Raw genomic sequence first — 11754 nt, forward strand, 5'->3', positions numbered from 1 at the left:
CAACATTTTAACCGATGGACATTTTTCACTCGTTGTGAGTTAAACGGGCGTGTTAACATAAGAGTGATAAGTTAGGACATTTTCTTTGAAACGAACATTTTCTCAGTTTCGGTCTTACGACATATTTTAGCCTTACGACTTCCCAAGAAACACAAGCCTGATCTATATCATTATGAGTCTTTATGAGATAAAACAGATAGAACATTAATTTAGATTTCATGATTTTATAATTCAACTTTAAAGTAAGCTTTCTTTTATATATCACTTTATATGTTTAAGAAAGTTAAATATTTCTTACTACTGTTCTTACCAGTAAAATTTAATTCATGTTTTGCGAAAAACACGTTAATCAATTTATGGCTTGTCATATAAATGATTATCATTTTCATATTTCAGAAAACCCGTGTCCTCAGCAAGGTAATATATTAAGTATACGACTGAGTGAAGCTGAAGAGCTTGTTACTATGCCTGATCACACACAGAAACAAAAATTAGTGGACACTTACTTCCAAATGAATTATTTGACTGGTGAATGGAAACGTGTGAAAAAATACAAGGATTTAGAACAAGGTTGAATGTGAGGGGAGAGATATTCAGTATTGTGTTTCAATATTGTGTTATGTTTGTATAACTCTAAATGAGGAAATATAGAAGTTGAAATTTACCAGCAACGCTTGATGGTGAGGAGTGAAAGGGATGGAGAAAATACTGATAAGTATGTGTGCTGGAATGAATTGTATGGTAAAAGCAAAAACAGTACAGTGGTGCTTTTATTTATCATTGAAATATGTCAGTGGCATAGGTTAGAATTTTCAGTTCTTGTTGTGTAAGTGGTTGAAACTTGAACTTAAAGCTACTAAGTTGGTATCACATATTCTATTGTAGCAAGTGAGCAACTCTACAGAAATGGCACATTGTTCCCCTTAACATGCCATTACAGAGATTAAGAAAGGCAGTTTTCTTTGTCATAGAGAATTGTATTACAAATGAATTAACATTTCATGAAACATTTCAGACAAGCAGGTCCTTATATCTGAAATTTCATTTAATTTATCTTCACATGGATTTGGTTCATGCATTCAGTTGAATTACTGTAAATAACTTAAATTTTGATTTTTCTAATTTTCAATCTAGATTAAATTATCATTTTTGGAACAAATGCATTATGTCTTTGTAATACTTTTGTATGATATAATGTACAGCTCTTATAATGGTTGTAGTGGCCTCCATGGCCCAGTGGTTAAGGTTGCCAACCAACTTCAAATCACTTGCTCCTCACTGCTGTGGGTTTAATCTTGTCAGGAGGGATTTGTTTCTTTCATGTGAACAAGCTATCCAGCTAGCTTACGGAAGGTTAGTGGTTCCATACGAGTGCCTGCTTATGTACCAAGGGGCACATGAGGTCTTCCACAGGTAAATCTGGATATTCGATAAACTCTTACAGGGTCAATTTGACTTCAAAACCAACAAAGAAATAACAAAACAAACAAACATATAAGGTATGGTGTAGTCAATAAGGTTAACTGTGTCTTAATGACAGTGGTAGGATTATTCATGTAGGTTACTTTTATATAAATTTCTTACATAAATTTTATCAAGCGATAAAATCATCGATTTTGGATATATTATTTAGATTCTAACATGACACCAGCAAATAAATGCTGCTGTACCTGATATTAAGCTAGATTACGCCTGATTTGTTTCCGTTCTTTTTTTCAGTGCGTCACATTTTTAGTGGTTATGTTACATATATATTGATTACGTCACATGTCTAAATAAAGAATGTCAACAGTAATTTTATTGCATTATAACATAAACTTTCGGTTCTTCTATATTCAATAGGGAAAAATGCGGGTCGTGTTATAATTACCTTTAATAAGGTACAGGTTACCTCCTATCTGGTTACTTTATGATAAAACATTGATGTTTTTGCATTGATTCATGGCAGGTTTGCTTGAAGCATGTGCACTTAAGTATAATTTGATTAAATGAAGCTATTTTATAAAAAAATAATGTTAACATAAACTTTGTACTAAAAGTAATATTTTTTGTTGTCTTGAGTGAATGAACTGGTTTATTAGATCTGCAAGCTTTGAAACCGGAAGTCCATACACCATTTAGAAAGTCAAATCAAAATTCATTACATCATGTTATGTACATTTTGTTGAGTATTAAAGAGTTCATTTTCAAAAGCCAGTATTTCATGAATTTATTAAGTATTTATCATGTTGACAAGTCAGAAGAATGGTGTTTCAAGTTTGTTGTATTAAAGTTATTTCACCAGGCATTAGCTTGTATAATTCAGACATCTGAGTTCCTTTCTGTATCAAATATTAAATTTTATTCTAAAAGGTGACATGATTTGTGTTACTCCTAGGCAATTTGTATCATGTCATGCCATTCCTGAGACAATGCAATGGGGAAGTACTGAAAATGAGCCAAGTTTTTACCTACTGTCTTTCCCCTCACTGCCAGGTCTATGCAGTGGTTGTGCCTTTAGTGCCTAGAGAGCTAGGGATATTTCCAACTCACATTACAGGGGTATTAATTGAGGGTTTTATCATTTGACATTTTTGATTATCATACCACCATTAAATGGTGGTGCATACCACTTGTGAGGGTGGGGCCTTCACTTGTGGTTCATAATCATAAAGTCAAAGTCACTCTTTACTCAGTGGGAGTGGTATGTGTCAAGGTAAGAATTGACTTATGCAATATATTGGATTTTACAAGCTTTTGATTGGTGAATGACCTTTATATCTATGATATATGTAATTTGATGTATACATTGTTGTACGATCTTGCTTTTAGTCAGGATACTGGGGTAAAGTGCATTACAGTTTTCGTTTTTGTTGTGTTACTAGGGTGAGATTGTAGTATATTTAGAGAGGCATATTGTATTTTTATGCCACCGCAGCATCTGCGATGCGGTGGCATATAGCGATTCACCTGTGTGTTTGTTTGTGTGTGTGTGTGTTATATAGATTATATAGTGAACTTAAAAAATCTTCTTGTGAAAAACCACTAGTCCAATTTCAACCAAACTTGGCAGGATTGTTCCTTGGGTGAAGGCCTTACAAAGTTGTGCAAAGAATTTCATTCTATGCAGAATTCTGGTTGCCATGGCAACCAAAAGGAATTATAAGAATAAATTAAAAAAATCTTCTAGGCCTCAGGCTTAGATATTTTGCATAAGGCATTGTCTGGTAGACCTCTACCAAGATTGTTCAAATTATATCCCTGGGGTCCAAATTGGCCCCGCCCCGGGGGTCATTGATTTTCACTATATGTACATATAGTAAAAACTTAAAATACCTTCTTGTCTGAAGGTACCAGGCTTAGAGGTTTGATATTTGGTATGTGTTATCATCTATAGGTACTCTACCAAAGTTGTTCAAATTTTGCCTCTAGTGTCAAAATTAGCCCTGCCCCGGGGGTCATATGTATATAGTAAAAACTTAAAAAATCATCTTCTCTAAATTGACAAAGGCTAGAGGTTAGATATTTTGCATGAAACATTGTGTAGTGAACCTCTAGCAAGATTGAGCAAATTATAGCCCTGGGGTCAAAATTGGCCCCACCCCTGGGGGTCATTGATTTTCACTATGTACATATAGTAAAAAATTAAAAAATCTTATTGTCTGAAGGTACAAGGCTTAGAGCTTTGATATTTGGTATATGATATCATCTATAGGTACTCTACCAAAGTTGTTCAAATTTTGCCTCTAGTGTCAAAACTAGCCCTGCCCCGGGGTCATAGGTTTTCCTTACATGTATATAGTAAAAACTTTAAAAAATCACCTTCTCGAATTGACAAAGGCTAGAGGTGAGACATTTGCAGTAAACATTGTGTAGTGAACCTTTAGCAAGATTATTCAAATTATAGCCCTTCGGTCAAAACAAAAAAAATGTGTTCCTACATTACTATTTTAGTGTTGTATTTATGCGGTGGCATAGCATTTTTTACAAATGCAAACTTGTTTTAAAATTAGTATGTTGATAGGACCCACATATTATTCTTTTACTAGCATTTTGCGCTTTTTATGCCCCCACAATATGGGAGCATATAGCGTTGCACTTGTCCGTCCGTCCGTCAGTCCGTCTGTACGTCCCGAAATCTTGTGAACGCAACTCCTCTTAAACCAGATGGCAGATTTTGCTTAAACTTACAGGGATGAACAACCTTAATGTGTAGATGGCAGTAAAGGAAGGAATTTTGGCTGCAACCAAATTTAACAAAATTATGGCCCTTTGTTGATTTTTTCACTATATACTATGTAGAAATTTTGTGAACGCAACTCCTCTTAAACCGGATGGCAGATTTTGCTTAAACTTACAGGGATGAACAACCTTAAGGTGTAGATGGTATTAAAGGAAGGAATTTTCGCTGTGACCAAATTTTACAGAATTATGGCCCTTTGTTGATTTTTTCACTATATACTATGTAGAAATTTTGTGAATGCAACTTCTCTTAAACCGGATGGCAGATTTTGCTTAAACTTCCAGGGATGAACAACCTTAATGTGTAGATGGCAGTAAAGGAAGGAATTTTTGCTGCAACCTAATTTAACAGAATTATGGCCCTTTGTTGATTTTTAGTTTTCAACTTGTGGCACATGTAGTCCAAAAAATATTTGACCTAGAGTCATAAGATTGACAGAACAGTGGCGTGTGGGGGCATCCGTGTCCTATGGACACATTTCTAGTTTTGCCTTGTCTTGGGTTTTGCCTTGTCTTGGGTTTGAAGCTCAGCTTTCATATACTGTCGTACTGCACCAGCAATCCGAAAACAATATATATGACATTAAGTGGAATGTCTCAATTTAATGCCGTTGTAACTATGGTTTTATGTTTATTTGCCCAGATGATTATAGAATCTAGTTAATGTCAGTTATATTTTAGTATAATTTTTCTTGATAAAAAGTGCCGGAACAAGAAAAATTATATATATAAGGAAGAAAGTCATGAGCAGGAGATTATACAGAGGAAAAACATACAAAATTATATAAGGTCAATAAGCTATATAAGGTCAATAAGCATGAAGAAAAAGCAATGGTCGCTGTGGTGTATTGGTTCACAATCCAGAGACCCTTGGTTCATGTCCTGGCTGCAGTGTACCGATTTTTCAAGGTTTTTTATGTTTGGTATATAAATATATATGGCAAGATGTATAAACTTTTAGCAGCAATAATAATAATAGGCAAATGCTACCAGTGTAGCCCAAATTGTAGTATTATGATGGTAGACCAACTAGGTATTCATTTTATGCAGAAACAATCCATGTCATTTATTAGCATGACTTATTGGAGAGAATCATTTTTGTAATAACATGGAAATGAAATGTACTGGAAATTCACTGAAATACATGGCTGTTTATGTTACAATGTAATAATTTTAACACTGCTAAAACATTCAAATCTGTTTTGTTGTTCAGTTGCAGTAATTTGTTTTTAAAATCCTTTAATTTAGAAATTGAATATTTAAAACGGGTCAAGGTTCTATACCGTACAACTTGACAGATTAATAGGTATAAGAAATATTTGGATTTTAGTTTGTAGCTGATTTTTATGTTCACATACAGAAAATATGTGTAAAAGTGGTACTATAAGTGGTATTATAGTATGTAATTATTCTTGTCTAAGGGTTTGGCATTTCAATTTTCTACATGTGTATGTTTTGAATAGATATTTATTTTGAAAAATATATGAAATAAAAAGATAAAATATGCAAAATAATTTGTTGTTTTAGTCTAATATTGGCTGAATAGAATTTGAAAATATAAAGTACCTTGCTTACTCTATTACTATGTAAATGATTGATATAGTAGACTGCAATGAAACTTTACAGAGACATAATATTATTCCAAGCAGTTATTCTTACAATAGACAGGAGAATTCTGTTCTACAAAATAAGTGAAGTACGAGAAATGCTTAAAAAATTGTGTTTTGTTTTGCAAAAATGGTGACGAATGTACACAAATTTACCTGAAGTCAATAGGAGAACAGTCAATGAAGTTTAACATTTGAAAAAATCTTGCTCACAATTTCACCGACCTTAGTGCAGCACATGGTACAGTCTATGTCACAATGCAAATTTCTGTACACGATTAGTTAGCATTATATAAAGAACATAATATATACTTGCAACCACTTTAAATTATCAAAAATAGGCCAAAGTATGCAAGCACAGCCCTTACTGTGTTAGTAACGCAATAGAAATATTGTGAAAAAAATACTGCAAAATCGGTCATTTATTGCTCATAACATGGAAATTATTAAATTTATCTTGAATCTTTTTATCTTTTTTTTTTACAAGATCAGTATATTTTTCTCAAGATCGATTTTCTTAAAATATTCTCAGTCATCTGGAGGCATGCAGCTTTAAAAGTTTTTTACCTGAGAAGACGGATGATGATACTATCAATTATGTTCTTACTGACTATCAAATTTGAGAATATATTAACATACATTAAACATAGTTTGTGCAAACCATTTTTTTTCACAAAAAGGTCAAATACATAGTATAGTGAAAACACCAAAAATCTCTACCAGGTTTGTATTTTAGCCTACTGATACACCTTATAGTATGCTTTCTTATGTTACAGTAATTTATCGTACGCAGAGGTTTACCTTTACCTTCTCCTTCTTCTGAGCATTTAAGCCAAGATGGCTTGTTTTTACGTTTAAATTTTAGAATCTCTTTGCGAGAGATGAAAGGAAAAATGTAGAGCATATACTAAAAGGAAAAAGAAAGAAATTAAAACAATTATTCAAAAAATCGTGAAGTAACTAAAACATCTTTATTAGCTATTTCTTTTCACAGTGAGTCATTTTTTTTTGGCTGCCATTTGTTTTGGAAAAGTTGTTCCGGTTAGGTGGTTTCCTGCTTACATTTGTTAGTGCATGATTAAACGGGAAACCAGCTGCAATCGTGCCAATCGCAACTTTTCGGCCCTTTCCGTCACTCTTCGGATTAATGACAATAGCCGAGGTAGTTCCGATTGCAATCGGGACAATTCGGGCGATTCCGTCATACTGCGGAATCAGACGAAGTAATATTACGGAAATCTAAGCTATTTAGTTACTTCGGTAATCCCAGTTTGTTTATATAAATAGGATTTCTATTTTTACTTGATTCCGTTTCAATTTTTTTTCAAGACGCAAAAGTTAGTTTCTTTTAAAATTGGTTTTTGTCTTTATTAGTTTATGGCTACTGTAGTAGTATTCCGTCTCCAAAGGGCGGTCCTGTTTACCCGAATCGCGCAGAATATTAGTGCATGATCAAGTTATATTTAGATCTACTGACAGAGTTTAGGTAATCTAAAAATAGCCCATGCATATCATTAACCTTACCACGTGCTGATCTCCTGTGTTGTCGGTATATATGTGATTATAGATATTTTAGTTGATACATGCTTATTAATTGGTACCACGTAACGAAGTCTTTTAGTGCATTTACTTGTCTCTAAAGCTGCTATATAAATGAAATTAGCAACTGCCAAAACGAATGACTCTCTCTAATGAAATGTGCACACTTGTTTCCCTTCAGTATGATAGATTGATCATGATCACGTGAGAGGCAATGTTAGTATTTTTACGATTGATTATTTTCTTCATTAGTTTTATACAATAGAGAATAGATTTTGAATCGTTTTTGACAAAAAAATATTCGTTTTTACAAAAAAAAAAAGTTGCTACTGTTATCGTCAGCATGTTCCCGTTCAGTTATAATCAGTGGACTTCTGGTCCCTATTTGGTCCAAATTTGCACGCATAACACTGGTGCTCAAACAAATGGGCACAGGTGTTCGTCCAGTCTTGGGCTTACCCTACCTATCCCTTTAAAAGTGAAACTTTTTTTTTCGAGAAAAAAACTAAATAAACCCTTTATGATATACAAAAAAAAATATGATAATAAATTGCATAAAAAAACAATTTTAAAGGGAATGGATGATGGCACAACTGAGCAAGCCTTTCCTTTTAAAAGGAAACTTTATTCAATTTTAGTTTTTCAGCGGTTATTATTGCGTTGTATTTAATTATGCCGGTTAATTCAACATTAGATTAAAGGTGGTCAATGCCATCGTAGTTTATTCAAGTGGATTAAATGTCAAATTTTTACATTGGGTTAAAAAGTAATGGTTATAGATTCAAACATTTGATTTCCTAAAAATTGCAACTATATATAATAACAATCTCAGCGTTATTATGATACATGTATATATGTAGAATATAATGACTTGTATCTATTACTGGGCAACGGTTTTTAAAACTCTCTTCTGCAACACAAGTCTTTTCTTTCTTGTAGTTAGTTTTTGTATTAATTAACTTTCCACATAAAGTGTACAATGTATTAAGCTATAGGCCTATATATGGTGCAAAAAATTATTGTTTGAATTGAAAAAATGAGTGTACTGTATAGGGCAGTAAATTACCATAAAGCGAAAAACGCATGCACGAATTCATCACGCACGAAATCATTGCATAACGAATGATATTTCTTTCCAAATATTTTATTCTGTTTACGTATAACATTCGTTGATGCTTTATATTAATGTATACGTTGTATTTTAGGCCGGAAGCCTTCATTTACAATTTGAATTTAATTGAATTCATTGAATTGAATTCATTGGCTTTAAATAACGAACATTCTATGGTACAACTCTTAAGATTCGACCATAACATTATATATGGGACCAATATAATTTTACTTTAAACTGTATGAAAATATTTCATAACATCTAGCTTTAAACCCTTAAAGTTAATAGTCAGAAGATACATTTAGAATATTTCAGGGGAGGGCCCTCGATAATGTTGTTATAACTGTTGGCCCAACTCTTTTGTATATTTACATTAATGTATTTATATAAAGTTGTGAAAATTTATGTATGTATATATTTATATACAATAAAATATGTTTAAACTTAACTAGAATATTTCACTTGAAAGCCTATAATGAAAACTGTTGTTATTTTAAGTAACTAGGCAAAGTTAAACTGTAGGTATACTACCTTTAATGCAAGGTTTGGCATGTTATTAGTGTTACATACAAAGTAACAGCCTTTGGCAAATTTTCACTTATATTCACTTCCGCCTCAACTATTTTGACGCACGCAATACTTTCTAATCCATTTTCCTTGTTTCAAAGTAAAAACCTTTCTTTGTCTGATACAATATGGGATATTTATGAAAACAAAAAAGTTTTTATGCAATAGACATAAATCTGAATAACTGAAAAATCAAGGTAAGTATTAATTTTCAGTGTATGTTTGAATTTGTATTGTCGATATATTTGATTTACTTTTACTACATTGATAGAGATGTGATTTTTTAAAAGTAGCATGTGACCGTTGTCCATGTTAATGGTATTATAGGAAACCTTTGTTATTGTAAAGTATATGTATTTATTTATAGTAGAAAAACTCATAACAACAGTAACACTACTAACATTATTAACTAATTTAAAACTAACTTATTGTTAGATACAACTACTGGCATATGAACGGAGAAATGTCCCTTGGTTATAATATATAACACATATTAACATGTTCATACATGTACAAATGTACAATTTTAGTTTTCTTGGACAAGTAAACTGACTTCTAGATCAAATTATAGCCTCCAGAGATAAAATTCCTTTATAGAAAGTTATTGTTATTTTATCTTATGTTTAGACACGAAGGTAATGTCTTATATTTTCTTTTATTTAGATTGTGATAACGATGGGGGATTTTACAATACGTCCAGCAACAATTTTGCTTCCGTTGTTGTTATTCTGCATTGTCTCAGCCCATGGCGTTCAGACTAATATAATATCTAACACAGGAGTAAATCAAAGAACTCTTGCTGTTGATAATAATGATGGAAATAATTTTGCTGCAGCTCAAATGTCGCATAAAGCAGGTGCACTACAGCAAAATCATGAATTAATTCCACAGAAATTAGAGACGTTTAACCGGCCAGAAGGAATTGAAAGTTTGGTTCCACATTTTGATAGGAAACAACAATTCGAAACTTCCTACGGAAGAACTTTTGGTCAGTATGGTAGTTATAAAAAGCACACATCGTGGAATAGGGCGGTTGCCCAGGATAGGCGGAGGCATGGAGTAGCTCCTAAAGATTTCAAGACAAAGTTTCCATGGCTTGTAAATAAGTTACACTTACCTTCTGTACATGGTTTTGGTCTAAATGGATTTTGGAACAGCTATGCTCTACCGGAAGGTACACCGGACGTAAAAGGGCTTGGTCCTTCCGTAAGTTGACAAACTTCCTTGTATTCTTGATATATAGGATTAAATACGGACTCACTAGTTGGTTATATGTTTTACTGGAGCTTTCTTACATTTTCGTACCAAAGATTTGACTTTTACAGTAAAGTTTAAGCAAGCTTAAATTCTCATATAAAATGATTGACGTTCCACTTGTCACATTCAAAAATAATGTCAGAGCGTAATCAAGATGATTCTGCTTCAAGATATACAAATGTACTATGCTTAAATTTGATATTTAAAAATATTCATAAATGCTACACAGTTTTTTTTATAAATACAAAATAAACATGTTTTGACTTCACACAAAGTAGATAAGTAATAATGGAACGCAGATTCCTACACAAGGTGTGTACGTTCTTTTATATAAATAAGACCTATTGAACAAGAATTTTATAGATTTCAATTAATTTTTGCAATAGAAATATTTTACTCAAAGATTAGCATAATATATCTTTAAGACTTATTCTCCATCAGTTACTAGTAATGTCGACTATTTTACACTTTACTTTTGATATGTCATCCAATGTAAATAAAGGGATGAATTTGTAGTCGTTATGCTGTATGCCAAAGACCTTTGCACGTAAACAATAAAAACACTCACAAATTTCCTAATTTGCACTGTAAATAAATATATAATAATAATGATTATTATAATAATTATAAATACATTTTTACAGAAATTCGGACAATAATTCCAAAGGATCGACGAAACAGTGACTTGATGGCATAAAGGTTAATAACAAAAGTAACTTGATGGAAGAAAGGTTATAACAACAGGGACTTGATGGAATAAAGGTTATAACAAAAGTCACGTGTTGGAATAAAAGTTATACATATATATGTAAAGCGGATAGATACTATAAGAATGTTTTATTCCGTTTTTATTCTTTTCTTTTTTTGTTGTTAGTTTTTTGTTGGTTTTTTACTGTTACATTCTATTAAAAAATTGTCAATATAAATTATGTATGTATTTATAACAGTTTACCTTTGAAATGGTTAATAAATAATGTTTAGACTCGTATGATACTTGTAACTTGTCAACATTTTAGTTATACTGAAAATGATAAATGTCGCAAAACAACTTTACGGTTTTAATGGTAATGTAAACTTTAGGTACACGCCTTGAGTTATTTTCGACATCAAAAGTAACTTCCTGTGTGCCGGTTGGATAACTTCCTCATAAGTAACCATCCAACGTTCCTGGCGAGATCAAGTTAGTTAAAGGTGGACCTTTAAGGCCCATCATGCTCCAGAAATGCATTTGTTTTTCTAAAGCTTTTTACCTTTGGTGGGACTTTTGGTTATAGTTTCCAAAAGGTTCTCATTAACCAATTACGTTTACCATGTTTTCTGCTCCTGTTGATTTTTTTTTGCAATTAGTTCCGTCATAGTGATTAAAAGCAGTAGTTCAGTGGTAGGACGCGCGCTTAGGGATCGAGAGGTCCCGGGTTCGAACCCCACTAGGGGCACTGCTAATTTCCTTGA

At 32.5% G+C, this 11754-nt stretch overlaps 2 protein-coding genes across 2 annotated transcripts in view; both read left to right on the plus strand.

Annotated features, from left to right (window-relative positions):
- Positions 1–5735, plus strand: part of LOC132750767 (negative elongation factor A-like) — a 29239-nt gene extending 23504 nt beyond the window's left edge. The window contains exon 11 of the mRNA XM_060740809.1: positions 397–5735. Within this exon, the coding sequence (XP_060596792.1) occupies positions 397–575 (179 nt within the window). The 3' untranslated portion in view covers positions 576–5735. The remainder of the gene's footprint in view (positions 1–396) is intronic.
- Positions 5736–8938: 3203 nt separating this feature from the next.
- On the plus strand, positions 8939–11469 carry LOC132750768 (uncharacterized). The gene is made up of 3 exons (XM_060740810.1): positions 8939–9242; positions 9709–10251; positions 10947–11469. The coding sequence occupies exons 2-3, from the start codon at positions 9721–9723 to the stop codon at positions 10959–10961; spliced, it is 546 nt and encodes a 181-aa protein (XP_060596793.1). The 5' UTR covers positions 8939–9242; positions 9709–9720; the 3' UTR covers positions 10962–11469.
- Positions 11470–11754: the final 285 nt, after the last annotated feature.

This window comes from Ruditapes philippinarum, unplaced genomic scaffold, assembly GCF_026571515.1.
Source record: "Ruditapes philippinarum isolate M1 unplaced genomic scaffold, ASM2657151v2 ctg558_1_1_1_1, whole genome shotgun sequence".
Taxonomy (NCBI): domain Eukaryota; kingdom Metazoa; phylum Mollusca; class Bivalvia; order Venerida; family Veneridae; genus Ruditapes; species Ruditapes philippinarum.

Excerpts from the sequence above, each read along its gene's own strand:
- LOC132750768 (XM_060740810.1), top strand. The coding sequence starts at position 9,721 with ATGGGGGATTTTACAATACGTCCAGCAACAATTTTGCTTCCGTTGTTG.